We start from the raw sequence: 20,038 nt of genomic DNA, 5'->3' as shown, positions 1-20,038 counted from the left end.
CAAACCCTCTTTCCTTCACTAACAATATTCTTTGCACGTTTCTCAATCCCACACCACATGCTTCTGCAGTCGTTTCTTGCACGTTGGCAACGTTGCTGCCAGCATCAAGATGGCTGGCAGCGTTCTGCTCGTTAACGTTTTTATAATAATTATACACCTTAAACACTATTTTCCGCGCCTGCTTGTGTAATACTTGTGTTTTTACAGTCTCTTCTTCCATTTATTTACCTTACATACACATAGTAAATGTTAGTTTTACTTATTCAATGTATTGAAACACTCGCACGTGAACAAATGAACTCAGGAAGTGCTTGTTATAGACTGATTCTGATTGGTTCTACTGTACAAGCTTGTGACGTCACATACCAGAAATGCTACGGCGCATATAGAAGCTAACCGCCTTCCGAAATGACGTCTAGTCTAGTGGACATTAACTTTTGCTAAGTAAAGAAATTCCAGCAGCAACTCATGTTACAGCAGCTAGGCTATTCAATGAAAGTATGCCTTTAATGTGTCCAATCAGTGTTAAATACGATTGTATGTTGCTTTTTCTTATGGATGGTGTGTCTTACATGAAGAAAGCTTTTTTTTTAACTAATGGCAGGCACTTGACTTCAGTCATTCACCCAAACATGAAAAAAGTTGCCAACGTCCTATGTGTGAGCTATCCAAAAATGATAAACATAGCAGACCCAGGAACAAAATTTGGGCCACCTGAATTTTTCCAAGTTCCACTTATAACATACCAGTACTGCAATGCTCAGTAAGCAAGTAAAAATCCATTCCCTATAATAATGAATAAAATCACAAAAAATCTATAATGTTCTATTGTTAACCAAGTTAACAAGTAATATGATACTCAAGCTATATCCTGAGTGATAGTGGGTGGTACCTACTGCACGTGAATTAGACTGATACCTACATTCTAGCTAGGATATATAAGTTGTATTAGATGATATCTGTCGTCGATTTGCAAATGAGGACATGTCCAAAATAACAAAGTGTTGGAAAATCTCAAAAACTATAACTAAGTTAATAAATTAAAATGTTCGCATATTTTTTTCTAATTAGATCACTATGGGTATATTCATTCAGAATCCATGAACATTTTTATTTTTTAAGTATGTTATGGTTTTTCTGAGATTTCCCAACACTTTGTCATTTTAGACATATCCCCTTTTGCAAATCGGCGACAGATATATGTAATCAATGTTTGTAGTTTGCCATACAGGAATGCCTGTTCTAACTAATTCTAACATCCACTGACATAACAAATTGCTCAAGATATACTATGAGTTGTGTACTTATTTAGATTCGTTTAAATACAAGCACTCTTACTTATCCTTTCAAATATATAAGCATAATTATGTAGATAAATAAAATAGATACACAGACTGTATACATCTGGATTTCTATTCAGATTTCTACAACATAACTTGAAATGAAGTTGAAAGAAAGATATTAATAAGATTAATTTTAAAACACTGAATAACATAGTGCACTACATAAAAAAAATTAAAAACAGATGACACTACTGACACTCAAACACTATCAGTTAAGTATACTTAAGTCAACTTTCTGAATTCCTTTATTCCTACTAACCTTCATCAGAGCTCTCAGGATTTGGTTGTAATCTGTTTCTGCCGAAATCTGGCCCCATCTTGTACGACTTCTTAAATGTGCCACCATAACTTCCAACAGTGAATAGCGCACTGGAACTCATACTGAATGTTGGCAGGCTACTGACACTGCTACCACCTGAAAAAACACTTCATAATTTCTTTGTGTATATGGAGACAAAAAATAGTTTAATAACTTCACATTATTTACTTACCGGTACTGATTTAAAAATGCGATAACAAAAGACTGAAAAACAGAAGCGCTCTGTTGCTATTCAGTTGTCTATTACATTTATATACCACAAAGGGTGTACATGTAACAATACGAGTAAGCACCAAACACACTTAAGTTAAACATGTATTTATACTTTTCTATGCAATTTCGGGAGAGAAAAATTTTAATAACACAATAATTGTATTTGTAAGATTTAATTTATTCAATTGAAGAATGTAAACAACAAAAGTTGGAAGAGCCATTTTTGTCATTTTTAAGTGATTGTTAAAACATTTTGTTTTATAAAACAAATCTAACTGCAGTAAGGTGTGACAATAAATTATCACAATGGACAGAAATTCATACAGGAGTAAGACAAGGTTGCTGCATTTCACTGTTGCTATTTATTATATATATGAATCAAATAATTAGAGAATGGAAACAATTGCCTCATGGATATATACAACTCAAAAGACATTTACAACCAGATTCATTACTTTTTGCAGACGATTTAGCTCTGGTGGCATCCTCAGAAGATGAATTACAACGTTCAATTTTTTATTTTAACAAAATTGGAATTGAATATGATATGAAAATCAATAAAGAAAAAAACTAAAATTATACCCTGTGCCTAGCAAAATATGTTTAGATTCAAAAATATCTCGGATACACATTATCTTTTTTTGGTGAAGCAGACATTTCACAGAAAATTTCTAAATACACCAAAACAATGGAAATAATTAACAACATTATGAAACCGTCCCCCAAGTACAAAGGCATACTAGAATTCGCCCATACAAGACCTTAGCGAGACCTGTACTTTGTTACAGCAGTGAGGCATGGACATTGAGGAAGAAAGACGAAAGCAGAATAATGGCTAATGAAATGAAATTTATGAGATATACAGTGGGATATACGAAATGGGATCACAAACGCAATGAAGATGTAATGGAAGAAACACAACTAGAACCTGTAATTAATCACGTAAAACATTATCAGAACAACTGGATAAATCATCTGCATCGCATGTGTAGAGATAGAATCCCAAAAGTCATGCTCCACTATCGTCCAAACGGGAAGAGATCTCTCGGTAGTTCAAAGAAGCTCTGGATTGAAAATTTAACTGTGAGATCATAACAGGCCATATGGCCTAATACTTGAAGGGAAGAAGAAGAAGAGGAAGAAGTTAAAACATTTTGTATGTGTGAAGCCAGATAAGCTACAAGTCATATCTTGAAATTCGAAGTGGGAGTAGGGAAGTAGGCCCTTGTTAATGTATGTAATCACTAGACATCGGATTTTTAGGCACTAAAAATTGCAGTTTTAGGCGCCTAAAATAAGCTCAAAATTTGTAAAATTAGGCTCTATTTTAATGAAAATAGGCATTTTAGGCACATCAAGGTATCATACTTATTTCTTTCACTGAAATTTTTAGTTATACACTAAAATACGCACAAAAAAGTATGTTTAAACATTAAAAAAGAATACTATATTATATTTATAAACAGAGCTGCACAAATTTAATATATTGAAACTAATGAAATAATGATTATTGATATCAAGATTACTCATTTTAAGTTATTGAAATTCAGTTCCATGCTCAGACTTTATTATAATTATCTGCACAGTACACCACCAGAATTTTTTCTAAATTCTCCAAAGTTAACCTTTGCCTTTTGTCACTGAGAATCATTTTGAAAGCAGAAAAACTTCTTTCAACCGAAACTGATGTGAGAGGCAAATTTTAAATTAGGTACAATAGAAACATCAATACTTACTGGAACATTTATACTTTCCCCCGATATCACTCTTGATACTTTTTCCAACAATGAAAATCCTACATTCTTATTTAATACGTTGTCCCACTTATTTTTAACTTTTTTCCCAGTTTCGCCCAAAGCAGAATGTATGTTCACTTGAGCTTCCTTTACTATTGCTATTTGGCTACAAAGAGATTGTTTTTCACGTTCTAATTGTTCAATACTTGCAGGTATGAAAGAAAAGTTTGATGTTAGGCAATATCGTTATTCACTCATGAGTCATTCAGACAATCTTTCACTGCTTTCACACACGCTGCACTATCAGTTTCAGGTAATTTATCAATAACTGTGACCACTTCTTTAAAATACTTAGAATAATACACCACTGACTGAATCCAGGTTCCCCATCGTGTAAACAACCGGCTGAGGTGGGAGTGGGATATCTGGAAAGTTCTCTCTGAATATTGAAATCCTGGATGGGGCTTTACAAAAACATTTTTTTGTGTTAGAAATAAACGAATTGACAAGAGGAAATTCATTCCGGATTGTTTCAGAAACCCTGTGAAGGCCATGTGCTAGACAGGTTAAATGCGTGAGGTTAGGATAAAATGTTTTAAGAAGTGGAGCTGCAGCAACCATGTATGAGGCAGCATCAGTACAAAACAACAGAACTTTAGAATCGTCTATATTACCTGAGTATAAAGACTGTAGGCCTTTATTTACAAAATAAGCAATGGCTTGGCTATTCACTTTCGAAAGTTCCTTAACACATACGAAGTGTGGAATCGAAGGTCCATCAGGACTAAGTTTTCCTACTACCATATTTGCTATATACCTATTCATAGGATCTGAGGTTTCATCCACAGAGACCCATATGTAAGAATCACCTATATCCTCCCGAATGGAAGCGAAAGTTTCATTGTATATTCTGTCTAAGTAATTTTTTCTTAGGGTCGACTCAGATGGGATATTTTGTTTGCAGTATTTTTGTAAAAACTGTCTTAAAACCGGATTTTCAATTGCATTCCAGGGAATGTTAGCAGCAACAAACGCTCTGGTTAAATCAGCATAGAAATTGCTGCTGAGATTGGATGAAGTAGGCTGTGTTAGTAAAGTTTGTTGCAGTTGATTTTTCTGCTGAGCTTTAGCCTTATGAGCCGCTCCTTGCACATGCTTTTTTAGGTGGCACTTCTTTTCTTGCGAAATCTAAAAATGTAAAGTAAACTGAATTAAAATAAAATCCTAATTGTTGTATTGCCGTATTTCTATCACAAAGTTAGTGGGTTCGAACAATCAAAATTTTAATGACCTGCAAATACTTTAACTATCGGAATTTAAAAGGTTAAAGTGTAGTGGTCTTAAAAAGAATTATACCTCAGGATAGCTCAGTCAATGTATAAATATTATAGGCCTACTCATTAAAATTAATAGAATTTATATATTTCAACTATTGTTACATACCTGTTTGCTACAAATCTTGCAAAATATTATTTTTCCATCATAAGTGAATTCTGAATATTCTGTTAGCCATTGCCAGATCAATGTAGATTTTGCACTTATATTTTTCGGCATTATCGCGTTAAACTTTACAGGAAAACGTCCTACCGCTCAAAACTTCTCAACATAAATAAGGTGAGGGAAAGAGCAACTGTTAACGAGCATTCAAATGAACCGTTGTTATTGAGATTCAATTGGACAAAAATACAAAGTTCCACTTATTGTTGCATTTCCTGGTAGTGTTAACACTAGGAGGGCCATTCTTTTAAATATTTTGTAACAGCTTACCCTACTAATTCGCAGTTTTACGACTTTTCATAAATATTTCAAAAACACTCTTTCTCCAAAAATTGTGATTTTATGACACTCTGAAGGGCAGTACAGCTAATCGGTTTCAGACCGAAAACAGTCATTTTTATAGTATAGTATATCTCTGAATCGGTAGCAGCACATGTTGTGAATGTTGCCTGCTTCAAAACTAAGGTTGGTTCTTTGTCGGCATTTATGCCTCCAAACATGTTAAATTCGGTGAAATCTATTGCGAGTGTCGTGAGATTCAAAACATTTTGTTTCCTTTATCAATGGTTTCATGGCCGGTGTGAAGCAAACTTTCCACTTTTTAAATGCCTTAAATTTCGCAGTGAATGCATGTATAAATTATAAAAAGTAAGAGTAAAATGCGAAACTTTACAGTGAGTTAGGCATTTTTAGGCGAATATTAACAAATTAGGCTCTAATAACCGTTTTAGGGCATTTTAGGGCACTATAAAACTCTTTGAATACCTTTCAATTTCCATGAAACACAAATATTAATAATTATTTTTACTTTTCTCCTAAAGAAACAAAATAGGCATTTGCCCTAGAATCCGATGTCTGGTAATCACAGATGTCACCAGTAGCATATGATTTTGATGAAGAAAAATGTCTCTCCTGAAAAATGTTCTTCCATGCACTTACAACCTTTGTTGTTTACACTATTCAATTATAATCTTATCACAAAAAACAGTTTCCAGCATGCTTCCTTGTTCCTCTACACCTACACTGGCTGCTTATTCAACCAAATAATCACACAGTCACTCAAAAACTCGCTAAGCCAAATAACTGCCCAATACATTCTAGTCATTTTTTTTTAATTCTGTAAATTTAATGTAATGTTTCCATATACCTTCCTCGAATATTATAGTCCTTTTTTTTCATGACCAACAATTTTCTCACACAGCAGGATGATGGGCGGCCATATAATAAAAATTGTACTTTATTAGAAAGTGAAAACATCCTTCCTTACTTTGCTCTAGAGTGGGTTGAAAGGCCAGGCTAGCTTGTGTTGCTCTCAAAAGAGGTCCTCCACTCATATCACTCATAGACTGTGACTGCATGAGCTGGCTGGCCAATGTGTCTGCAAACATGGGTGCAATAGTGGCATGCTGAGCACGCCATGACAATAACATCTTGAAGTCTTCAAAGTGACATTTCGACAAAGGATCTTTGAACATTTTCTGCTTGTAGTCTGGCGTGCCTACTGTTGCTTCCAGCAGCAATTGTGTTGAATAACTTAGGAAATGATGTTCCGTTGTTGGAGAATATAGATCATTCAGGATGAATAACAGTTGATCAGTTGTAGTAGAATCGCGATATCTTGCATCATTGTTCCAGTAACTGTACAAGTAAACATTTAACTCACATAACATTTCATTTTAATGTATACCTACATGTAAAACCATATTGACCCGAATCTACTACGATGTTTTTTAATAAAAAAACAGCCATGTAAAATTTAAAATTAAATTATGTTTTATTTAACGACACTTGCAACTGCCGAGATTATATCAACATCGCCGGTGTGCCGGAATTTTGTCCCGCAGTTCTTTTACATGCCATTAAATCTACTGACATGAGTCTCTCGCATTGGGACAAGATCGAACCCGCAACCTCAGAAACAGAAAACCAGCACTCTACCGACTGTGCCACTCAGGCCGATACTATGTGAAAATTGTACTCATATTATAATAAAATTATAGCCTAGTTCTTTTCAGTTGTACTACTTTAAGGAACAATGCTTGATTGAAGGAGACCACACTCCTCAAAAAAACAATTGTGTGGTTTGCTGGCCTACCGGATGATTACAACATGGAATAGAATTAGCAGTATGTTAATTTCGAAAGGTTTCAAAAAGTGCTCCGTTTCTAGTAACATGAATGGCAGTGAGGATGATATTTTGTGGAAAGTGGGATTATCAATCTGAAGAAGAATCCAGTTCAGAAGATGAAGTGATAGAGACAGAGAGACAGGGAGAGAGGGGGCGGGGAAGGAAAAGAAAAAGGAGAAAAAAGAAGAGATGAACTCTGGGGAATGATAACCAGAAGAGGATGTTGCTAAAGACGAAGTGAAACTTATCAAGATAGCTTTATATTTATATAAGCCATTTGGTATCTCGTGAAACCTAACTGCACATAAGCGGAAAGAAGAAGAAGTGGACTGGGAAGCTTTCCTCCCTCGCTACACTTCCATTTGCAGGTAGCTAGCTCGTTTCATCCCACCATAAGGTTCTTACTGTGAGCTACGGCACACACAAGCATTTGGTTTCACAAGATAATAAATGACCTATAAGTTTCTTCAGTCTATAATATTTTCAAAGTACAATTAAATATTTCTATTTTTCCATACAGAACATGTCAATATTACAGAAATACTTGAATGCAGTAAACTACTCTCCTACCTTCAAGCTGCCAGCAAACACATTATTTTTCAGTGGATCCCTTCCCATTGAAACATCAAACGAAATGACACAACAGATAATTTTGCCCCCCCCCCCAAAAAAAAGTCTAATATCTTACAAAGTAAACTAAAAAGAAATAAGTAATTGATTAACTAGCGGACTTACTCGTGTTAATTATGTAAGTCTGTGCGGCTTACAGCTGTTTCGGTGCTTCATCACACCATCCTCAGAGCCTACTAGATCTTGGCGTCATCTCGAACTTCTCTGCCTGTTGTGTGGGTGCGTTTGATTGTTGAAAAGTGGAGTCAAATAGTGAGTGTGTATTGAAATTGATCTGTGTGTTGAGAATTTGATCAGGGTGTGTTTTAGTGTGTTTGTATATTTCATATTGTTCTAGTGTGTTGAGTTTTTGGTTCTTGAGTTATATGTGTAGGATTTCCATGTCCGTATTTATGTTATTGTATGTATGGTTAGCATTGGTTATGTGATCGGCGTATGTAGATGTATTGTGTCCTCAGGTTATTGCTTTAATGTGTTCTTTGTAGCGTGTTTGGAATGATCTGCCTGTCTGTCCAATGTAGAACTTGTCGCAACTATTACATGTGAGTTTGTATACACCTGTGTGATCGTATTTATTTGTTTGTGTTTTTTGTGTGTTGAGATGTCTTTGTAGTGTGTTTTCTGTTCTGTATGCTATGTTGTATTTCTGCTTTCTGAATGAAGATGCGATCTTATGTGTGCTTTTGTTTTCATATGTTAATATGATGTATTTCTTGTGTTTGTGTTGTGTTTTTCGTGTTTTTGTGTTTGTTAAGTTTTTGTTTTGTCTTTCTTATGATGTTGTCTATCATGTTTAGATTGTAACCGTTTTCTTGTGCTATATATTTGATTGTGTTCACTTCTTCATTGTAGTGTTGTTGACTCATGGGTATGTTGAGTAATCTGTGCACCATTGTCCTGAATGCAGCATGTTTGTGTTGTATGGGCTGGTTAGATGTGTTGTGTATGTGTGTGGTAAGCCGCACAGACTTACATAATTAACACAAGTAAGTCCGCTAGTTAATCAATTACTTATATTCAAGTGTTAAAAGTAGTGTATGCAAGATTCAAAATGGATTAAAAAGAAATACTCTCAATTAAATACCATATACAAAAGAACTAATATTTCAAATTAATATAGAATTGATCAGGCTACAAAAATGAAATCATGTGTGCTGTGCAATAGTCAGGACGAAATGGACGAAGAACACTTGTTATCCTATCCTGCTGTTGTTTTAGAAAGTGGCTTAGTTTCTAAACACTGGAAAGGTCGTCTACTAATAGCTTTATCTAAATGCAGTGCATTATAACCAACCAACAACTGAAAACTTAGGGGCGTATTATATTCGAAGTCATACTAGATTGGGCCAATACAGTATAATCTTACACATTCCGACATTACCATGTATGCACGTGTGCACGCATTGTCATGTGTGTCTCTGTGTACATGAAAATCAATAATAATATTTTAAGAAAATATTAAAGATATACAGTCTTTTTAAGATAATAACAATGAGAGAATACAAAGTAAATAACAAGGCTGTAAGCTATTTTAAAAACATAACATTCTATAAATGGACTTTCTAATGCAAAACATTAGTAAGTACAACGTCCTGCCTGAGGAAAGGAAAGAGAAAACTTTTGGGATTGGTACTGTACTTTGAACAATAGCATATAAGAAAGCTATTAATGCCTTTTGTACCTTAGATGGGCAAATTAGAATCTTACAAATATCTTTAGTGACAAGATTACTTCAGTTATATCTAATATTACAAACGAAGCAAGTCCTTAAATTCCTCAAAAATAAGTAACATAGGTAACAAGAATCTGTGTAATTTTCATATGAAAATTTCACTATTATTAAACGTACCTAAAAATGGTATCCTGAAGAGCTGGATGATCATCTCTCAATCCTCTTAATAGTGTTGACTTTGTCTGCTCTATTAGTAAACCACCAATATCCTGACAATGATCATAAATCCACATAAGGATCTTATACATCATAGATCGGCACTCATGACTTCGATGTGCTTCAAATTTGCAGAGCACACTGACAATTTCTTCCAGTTGTTCAGATTTTAAGTGTGGTACCATTTTATCCACTATATTGAGTGCAAGATTCTGCTGATCGGGATCTCGGTCATTCAGTATCTTTAGCAAGTCTTTACTCTTCAGCTCTATGTACATTTCATCCTCAAGTATCTCCAGTCTCGAATATACTATCTTCGAACTCATAATCCTGAGAAGAATATGACATATACTATATATTTTTATGTAGTAACAATGTGAAATAATTCAGCACAGTAGTGGTGGAATTTCTGAGCATTAAGCCATGTCGAGAAGAGAACTATAAGTCCCAGGAAAATATACTGGGTGAACTGTAAGTAATGTCATTAATTTCAAGGGATTATTCCTTGAGATACTTCAAACAAAAAAGTTTAATACAATTTTGCTCGTTTTTGCTTCCTTCCCCAAGTTAAAAATTGTTTTACATAAAACATTTCATAGTGTGTTTTGGGAAAGCCACTGACCTAATTCCTAATATGCTCAGTTAATTTAAGAGATTATTATGATAATAAATTACTGAAGGAATTTTAATTTTGTCCTTTAAATGTGCAGAAATTTGATATGAACAAATGTAATTTTTCGTTCTGAAAATAAATTTTAAAATGTTACATTTGTTCATATCAAATTTCTGCACATTTAAAGGACAAAACTAAAATTCTTTCAATCATTTATTATAATAATACACTGCTCTCTTAAACTGACTGAACATATTGAGAATTAATTCAGTAGCTTTTCCAAAACATGCTATGAAATGTTTCATATAAAATAATTTTTTCCTCGAAAAGGAAGCAACAACGAGCAAAACTTTTTTGTTTGAAATATCTCAAGGAATAACTGCTTGAAATTAATTACATTACTTACAGTTCACCCTGTATAAGACTCAAACATATCAAAATATTTAAGTTCAAGTTTTAGTTCACTGCTAATAAAATAACTTGTACAAAATTACAATCAGAATTCATCCCTGAAGGAATACGAACTCATAGTCAGGATTCATTCAACACAATTAATACATACTTAACAAAGAAAAACCTAATAAATAGAAACAAACTGGATTAAAAAAAATTACGTATAAATTAATCAGAAAAAATACAATTTCAAACAGGACAAGTAAAAGAGAAAAACAGATAGGAGAAGTAAAGAGAAAGATAAAAACAGAACAAAGAAAAAACAGAAAAGTAATATGAGAAAAAGAGGAAAGGGTAGGTAAAGAAGAAGTTGAAAAGAACGGTTTCATGAAGATGACACATACTTTCTCATTACAGTGGAACTCCACAAATAGACACAGCAATGATACATGTGCAAGACAAGGTACGAACTCTGTCTTTCTACGGAGTACTATGGAAATTGGTAAACATAAGGGCTGTACAATGATTTTTATGGCGTGCGGACCGAAACATAAATAATTAACGTACATAATTTTAAATAATATATTGTAATATATGCAAAATATATAACAAAACCAATCCACGACTAAGTATAATATATACGTGAAACATCAGAAAATAAAACAAACTTCTGGAGAAAAATCTCTCTAAATGTATCTACATACAGGGCTTTCATTTCAAAACTTTTCACTCTAAATAACTAGTTAATTAAATTGAATTCAATTTAAAAAAAAAAAAAAACACATACATATTATTTTAATATACCGAAGTACATATGATATTTCCATGCAGATATTCTGCGTCATCATACGATGAAAGAGTAATGGAACGGAGAAAAACTCTTCATCGTATGATGATGCAGAATACCTGCATGAAAATATCATATGTACTTCGGTACATTAAAATAATATATATGATATGCGTAAATCACTTCGTGATTTAAGATGGCGCTTATTCCGTCGGATCCCAGCCAACTAGTCACTCATAATGAGTGCACCTCAGCACATGTGTGGACTTCAGTCCTACATTCATAGACATCTATGACGTAATGCAGAGGGCGGCCACTAGAGGGAACCCAAGAGTTGGAATTTAAACTGCGACGATTCTGTCTGACGCTGGGGTGGGTATCCGGTGTGGCTTAGTGGATAAAGCATCAGCACGTAGAGCTGAAAACCCGGGTTCAAATACAGGCGCCGGAGAGAGTTTTTCTGCATTCCATTACTCTTTCATCGTATAAAAAAAAAACACGTAAATTTAGATATTGAGGGGAAGACTTAAACCAGATTTAAATGCATTTTACATTTCACCTCCCACTCCCACTTTGAAATTTCAAATGGCACCCCTATATCTTTATACTTAAATATGAAAGAGCATTCAATAATATCTATCTATACTAAATAAATTTTACAAGAGAAAGAGTTCATCCAAAGGGCTGGACTCGGGAAGAGTACCCAAAACACTCATTGCATTTCCGCGTTGAATTGCAATATTTATACATTGACGCAAATAAGTAGTGCAACGACGATCACCAGTAATGGAGATCAAAATTTGACCGATTTGAGATACCAAAACTTTCGCGTCATGACTCCAAGGACCGAAGGTCTCCACAGCAAAGGGGACAAAGATATAATTGTCTAAAAGATGAGCATACTTATTGACTTTTTTTTTTTCACGGCTAATTCAGCAGCAGATGCTGTGCGTCTGGAGGTATTCAGCAAGTGAGATGGAGCTAGTGTGTCAATGCAGAGCATTCAATTGTTTATACACCACATTAATTTGTTTTCGCATCTTTTGTTTTTCTATCGTCGCCTGGCAACCTGGATTATTGTTATTGATGATTAGAGCTGAAGAGAATAAAGCTACAAAAACTTATTTAGCATTTCATGTAATAGTTGTGTTTGTGTATTAAATTATTTTAAAATGGTGTATACCCTTCAAGAGAGAACATTAATTATCCTTATTGATTAAATTTAGGAAATTACACAAAATAAGCTGTGTTTTCATTCTACAATCAACTGGTAATAACAAAGCTTCTTATAATCACTATAGAATGCCTCGTAATTTAGATGAATTTTGTTTCATCCCATGCACTGTTCTGATCGAAATGTCAAATTTTTTAGCGATGGCTCTGACTGATTCACCTTTTTAAACCGTTCCAATATTTGTAACTTCTACTTCAACATAAGTACATATTTTTTGTTCCCTGCCATGCTGCCAAAGTGTATGAGTATCTGCACACTACTGCACTGGTTCAACTGGTTAGCCCTGTGCAGCGCGGGACAGATTGCATTGACTTACCTTGTGTCGTGAAGTATACGAGAGTGAGTGTCTATTTGTGGAGTTCCACTGTATATGTTGCACGAGTTCTGCAAAAATGCAGTTCTTTATTTTCATCAACTTTCATTCAAAAGACACATCTAACTTAATGCATAAAATGTACAGTTTAATTAGATGTATGTAGGCATATTACTTACTTACAAATGCCTTTTAAAGAATCCGGAAGTTCATTGCCATTCCCACATAAGCCCCCCAATAGTCTCTATTCTGAGCAAGATTAATCCAGTCCCTAGCATCATCTCTCTTCTTCCTCAAATCCATTTTAATATTATCCTCCCATCTATATCTCGGCCTCCCCTAACGTCTTTTTCTCTCAGATCTTCCAACTAACACCCTATATGCATTTCTGGATTCGCCCATACAACTATTATTTTCCTTAATTCACATAAAACAGCTATTCATATACTAGAATCACTTTGCTATTTACGAAACTCGGTATTTCAGATTAACAGAAATATTAAAAGGCATTAATGAGATTCTGATATTTCTGACTTCGCAAATACTTAGCAGTAGGCTTATTATGAAAAGGAATTATCTTTGCCATTTTTTCTTTGATCAGTGTATTATGGACATAGACCCTCAGTGAGGTACAATATCTTCAGAGTTATTTTCAATAATCCTCTTAAAAGATTAACCTGTCTAGCTTTTAGTGTATTTGCAGCTAGAAAAAAAATATAAATTCTGCCAGTGCATACGTAACTTTCCAATAAGTAAAGTTTTTACAGAAAAATAAAATATTTTAAATTTTAATTTGCTTTATTTCTGTAGCAAATAGGATTACGATAATTTTATAAAGCAATTGGATTAGATCTCTCTTATCCTAAAACTATTGCCTGAATGAGTTTTCAATAACAGAGACATTTTTTTGCTTTTTCCAAAACAGCTAGGGTTGCATAATTTTGCAAAAAAAAATCATGCAGATATCTTTAAGTCGTACATTTTGTTAGAAGTTGTCGACTAAGAGCATATTAATAATTATTCTGACAGAAAAAGGTTTGGGAGCATACTGTCTATAACAGTGGTTGCCAAACACTACGAGATGATGACGTAATAGAAATGCAACCCGCACACCACTGTCGCAGAGAGTTGAGTGGAATGGGTATCGCTTCAGGTAATGCAGTGCAGAGACGGACTGTGACCGGAAAACAAAAACAAATAATCTTCTACTTACTAGTTACATATATGTAATCCATGTTAACTTTTTTTCCTCCTGTTCATCATTATTGTATAATTATCAAAACAAAATATATTTTCTTATTCGCCATGACAGAAAACACGTACTCTACACCAGCAGACGTTTGAAATCAGAAGTTTCATCGTAAGCAACCACCGTAATTTGTGCATGAAGACTCCCATCTGTTAAGCGAGATCTTTTACATGACTTTATAGTGTTCATTTTAGAAAATAATTGTCTACATATGTATGTGGAACCAAACATAGCTTCAGTTCTCATAGCGACTTTTCTGAGACACGGGATGTTTGCCAGATCGATATTTTTAAAAATATCAAAACCAACTAAATCCTTACACTTACTCTTTATAAAAGTATCATTTTGAAAACCGACAACTTCAAGTTGTAAATCAGGTCTTACATTTAGTAAGTTCATTGTGAAAGGGTTTGCAAAGAGGGAAAAAATCAGTTTCTATGTGTTTTAAATCCCCAAATCGTCTATCTTTAAACTCTGTAATTACTATGTGTAGGACATCACTGTATTTTTTCATCTTTTGTACCGAAATGTTTGAAAAAAAAAAGACATTTCGAAACACAGTATCGACACACTTACAGTAGGCCTATTACAAGTGCACTGTACGTCCGCTGCTGATACCTGTCTGCTTACTTCTGAAGAAGTGAAGGGGGTAGGAAGAGGGTGGGGGGTTAATGTCATTACGCTTGAGTAGAGGCAGGGGCATGTGTCGCGACACAGCTTTTGGTGATCACTGGTCTATAACATGGAACTTCCTGTTCGTACTATTTAATATAATCATTTCATCTTTTAGAAGAAATAATACAATTCCGAGAGAAAATAATTGGAATCAATTATGAGGGATTCATCATTTTGTGTTATTTTTCAATTCATTCATTCATAGTGTTCTGCCCAAAGGCAGATCTTTTACTGCAAACTCAGCAATCTCCAGTATTTTTTCAACAAGGACCCATTTATATTAGTAAAAATTAATATATTTGTCATAATTTCTGGTCCAATAGTTGAGAAATCACTGTACACACAAAGCAAGCTTAAGACTAATCTCTCAGTATCAGGGATATGAAAATGTGTATTTCTGTAAGAATCTCAAATCGACATTTTGTAGCATCACAATGCTTCTGATATATGAATATTCCGTATAATAAGAAAGCAAATGATGAAAATGTAATATGAAGAAATTTTGTATCTACAAAAATTGCAACATGTTTAACGTTACTTAAGTTTTTACTCACTGCAGAATAACAAGGAATTCATATAGTGATATGCGTAAGAGTTAACACTTACCTAAACATTCCATACGTTCTTGGCAAATTAAACAGTACATGGTTTATGAATGAGTCCACTATACGTGGGTAGTGCTCCTGAACAGCAAACAGGCATATTAGAAATTTGTCCTTTGTCTTATTTTTGAGTATGTTTAGTTTATTAATGAGCTGGGACTGGAATTCCGCATCAGCCCCCTCCAGCATTCCCGAACTGTTAATATCCAACAATTTGAGTGCCATGCCCGCTACTTCAGCAGCTGCTTGGAATACACCTTGCTTCTCATTGTCCAGATTTCTCAACACAGCATTCAGAAATGACAACTTGCCGGTGCTACTCCATGGTTCTAGGCGATTTGCCAAAACTATAGCAGCCACTTGGATCCCTGGTTCTGACAACGTAGGATCTTTCCTGTCTTGTTTCTAGAACATGAATAATTGCTGTTATTTTATTTCATCTTCTCTCTGAAGAAAAAAGTGAACTTCATAATTATAATATTATCATTCTATTCGTGTTTTAATTACACCATTCAAACAAAGTCTTGATGCATGTGATGATTACTATAGCCCAGATGCATGCAAATGAATGCTGCATGTATTATTCTGTAATAAATGCAAGAAGTGAATAATGTTTGAAAATTATGCATCAGCCGACATCTTACATATACAGCAAAACTTCTTCTATATGTTTCATAGTTAGGGCCTACGCATTTTTGATACTCATTCATTTTTTTCTGGGATCCTGGCAAAATTCCTATACTTTCCATGTTATTTATTTCGGTTATATATTTTCCATTTAATCAGATTTTTACACTTATATGATTGTATTTTAAACACTAGTAGATAACCAAACGTAATTTATACATTCTAAATCAATTTTTCTCAAAATTAGGTTTGCATTCCTTTTATTACTCACTATTAATGCACTAATCTTAATATTCGCTCTTTCTAAATGTCATCTACAATACTGTCTACCTCTTTTTATCCTTGTTTAATTATTAATTGTTCTGTTTTTTCCATAATCATCCTTTTTTCCTTTGATATCTAAAGTTTACTACTTCAACTTGTAAAGTTTCTCTATTTACTTCTCACTTTTTTAACCCAGTTCCCATTTTACCATTATATCTTTGCTTATTATTATACTTTCTACTTCATTACTTCGTAGGTGCCTTTCAGTTTTATTATCTCTATTAAACTACAAGTTATGCTTTTCACTCTATTCTACTTTATCGCAACTGTTTGCCTTAGTACAGTGGACTCTCCTAAGTTCGACAAAACAGAATTTAAAGTTCAGTCCAATAAGGGTAGTGGGTGTGGCAGGTGAAATGAATACAAATTCTTATTGGTTATCCATCAATGAATACAGTACTGTACTTGCATTTTCTGCCCGCTCCGAGACTTGTGTATTCGCTTCTAGTACCATAGTGGGTTTCGACAGTTCCGTCTCACAAACACACAATTCTCAAATAGAAAAACAAGAGTTCATTAATTTAAAATCAGTGATCAATATGGATGTCCTAATCAATAAAATATTCTGTTTTCCTTTAACAAAAGTATCACTACAAGAAACAGAACCAGTTCCCATTCAAATGGCAAACCCATTTCTTAGTACCCATATAGGGGAGTGTCTAATTCTCCTATGTAAGCAGTCGAACTATAGGATGTCGAACTTGATTTCGAACTTAAGAGCTTACACTGTACCATCCTCCATTACCTAATATTTATGATTTACTACATGTAATTTGTACAGTTCTTCCTTCCAGTTCCACTTTATCGCACTATAATATATGATTTCCATACACTCATATAGTTTCAAAATATATACAGTATGTAGAAAAAAAAAATAGTTCATGAATGTGCTTCATGTCTGTGATACTCCGTTTAACTTATTTCTAGTAAAGCGTATGTAGTGTAAAGTGGCCATGTGGCATTATTGTGTATTGTGTTTCAGAAATACATAATAAGAAATAGTGCCATCTATATTTGATCATGTGCATGTTTGTGTGAACAATGTTACTTTGCAAGAAGAGTCTTACAATAGTAGTGGCTACGTCCATCATATCAGCATCTGAACAGTGTGCAAATATAAAATTTTGTAAAAAGTTAGGTAAAATTGTGATTAAAACTGATATGCTTCAACGATAGATGGTCTGAAGTGCAGATTTCATGTGACAGAAACCTGTCAGATGAGTTACAGCGAAGTTGTACTTTAAGTTCTTTGCTCACTCAAAAAGCTGCTTGCAAAAATGTATCACATCTGGAGAAATTACTCTGAAGGAGCATGTGTATAGGGAGCCACAAATGTCAGTTGTATTTACAAAAGCCCTAGTCTATGAAATTATTGTAGTTACTACATATAGAGACAGTCCTATAGGCTTACGCGGATGGATTGTTCTGCATAATGCCACTTAAGTCAAATCCTATGTATGTATTCGTATGTTGAATCATATTCTACACTAGTGCCAAGTTACAATAAAGAACGAACATCACTGTAATATCTATTGTGCAGCACACTACTGTACACCTAATATATAAAATTATAATTATGATAATAAAAAAATAATATAATAATCATTATCAACTAAACATATACCAAGAATTTTACTACCTGATCTGAATCTACATATGCAGAATTTATGTAAGTCATTCTGTCTTTATTTTCAATAGTGTTGTCGTGTTCTAATTTTAACACCATTAAGCACAGAAGGCCAGGATTATACCGACTATGCTATCCAGGGTTGGTATAAAGTTCCCACCGAAACTAGTCACTAGGTAAAGTGTCATAATAGTTTCATTATTTAACACAGCGAAGGTGTAAAGTTATTAATTTAACAGGTTTAACTATATCATTAGCTATATAAAAGTGTTAGAAGTATGTAGTTAAGAATGAGTATCTTTTCAGCCATTCCAGTTGTCACGGATGTTACATTTTTACTATTTTCAAATGCTATATAATGAAAATGAAATGACTTTGTCAACTTTTATTATTAGAATCAATTTAGAAGATCAGTATCATTTTGCAGAAAAGAAGTTGTTTGAATAAAATTTATTATTATTGCAGAAAACAAAAAAAAAAAGGTTCTGTCACGGATTTTACAAGATTTGTGAACTAAGTGTAAAGCATTTTATTAACAAAAAGTGTAAAATACAAGTCTCTGTCTCAAGCAAAAAGAGATTCATTCTCATAGTGTCCATGCGAAAGCTATGCAAATGTCATGGCATCCAACCAGTCTGCAAAAAACATAAAGTAAATATTTTATAGCAGTTTTTTCCATGTCACGGATGTTACACACATTTTGTCACGAATGTTACAGATGAGTTAATGTGTTTCATTATTTTCAGTTTCAAAACAACTGTAACATATGGGGCAGGGCATACACAGCACAAGGGAATCACGTCTACTTTTGGTCAATTGGGAGATATTTCATCTGTACTTACCTTAGATGAGGCTACTTTCAGAGCATAAAAGAATCATGTCCTCACAATCTTTGCAATGTATGTATGTATTGCAAGTAATTTTAGTCTCCCACTTCTCAACTTCCAGGTACTCCGGTTTTGCCAATCGCCCATTTGTAGACCTCTGCAGACCCTATCCTCCTGAACCTCCTTGCTCCATTTTTTCATTGGCCTTCCTCTTCTCTTTTTTTCCGGGGGAGTCCAGTTGAAGATCTTATTAGGCCAGCGGTCGGCTGACATTCTCTGGAGATGCCCATACCATATCAGGCGTTTAGTTTCCACTGATTGTAGATATCTCCTGATACCTGCATTATATTACGGACATCCTGATTCCTAATGTGGTCCATCCTCGAAATTTGACAACTACGGCGCCAGTAATCCATTTCTAAAGCCAACAATTTCTTTTTCATCCTGTCTCTCATTTCCCAAGTTTCAGATCCATAGGTACATATACTTTCTATTATAGTTTTATATATACTCGTCTTAGTTTTCCTGCAATGGTGCAGATGTTTAAAATCACACTCACCTTTAATGGGTAATTAACTACACATAAAAGACTAAGTCTAATTTTCTGAAAAGTTTATTTTTGTGACTTGATTCCCTTGTGCTCTGAGCACCCCATATCTAAGCCAAAATTTTCACTTGAACTGTAAGAGTGCTAATTGTTATTAACCCATTCTACTTAAAATAAATGGCAGAAAGAATATAGTATAGAGTATAAAGTTCCTTGATCCTGGAGCTCTGGAATTAACAGTGCAGGCTCTCAAAATATTTCTTCAACAATAGCTCCTTGAAAAACATACATTAACAGCTGATCTCTCTATGAGTAAGTGCTGCAAACTTTAGAGAAACAAAAAGTACCCATTACCTAGCCAAGACCACTTTGATGCAATGCCCATAAAACTTGTGTAATATTTTCCTTCTGAAAAAGGGCCTTATCTATGTCTTACACTAATAATAAACAAATATTTCTGAAAAAT

At 34.1% G+C, this 20,038-nt stretch overlaps 1 protein-coding gene across 5 annotated transcripts in view; it reads right to left on the bottom strand.

Annotated features, from left to right (window-relative positions):
• Positions 1-20,038, bottom strand: part of LOC138700127 (DNA-dependent protein kinase catalytic subunit-like) — a 240,742-nt gene that overhangs the window by 22,974 nt on the left and 197,730 nt on the right. For all 5 annotated transcript variants that reach the window (XM_069826504.1, XM_069826490.1, XM_069826469.1 and 2 more), the window contains 4 exons: positions 15,625-16,025; positions 9,716-10,084; positions 6,376-6,746; positions 1,603-1,758 (listed from right to left, as the gene is read on the bottom strand). In XM_069826504.1, coding sequence (XP_069682605.1) covers positions 1,603-1,758; positions 6,376-6,746; positions 9,716-10,084; positions 15,625-16,025 — 1,297 coding nt within the window. The remainder of the gene's footprint in view (positions 1-1,602; positions 1,759-6,375; positions 6,747-9,715; positions 10,085-15,624; positions 16,026-20,038) is intronic.

The sequence above is a fragment of the Periplaneta americana genome, chromosome 1 (genome assembly GCF_040183065.1).
Source record: "Periplaneta americana isolate PAMFEO1 chromosome 1, P.americana_PAMFEO1_priV1, whole genome shotgun sequence".
Lineage (NCBI taxonomy): Eukaryota > Metazoa > Arthropoda > Insecta > Blattodea > Blattidae > Periplaneta > Periplaneta americana.
The sequence above is the reverse complement of the archived record's forward strand: the minus strand, read 5'-3'. Positions and strand labels throughout refer to the sequence as shown.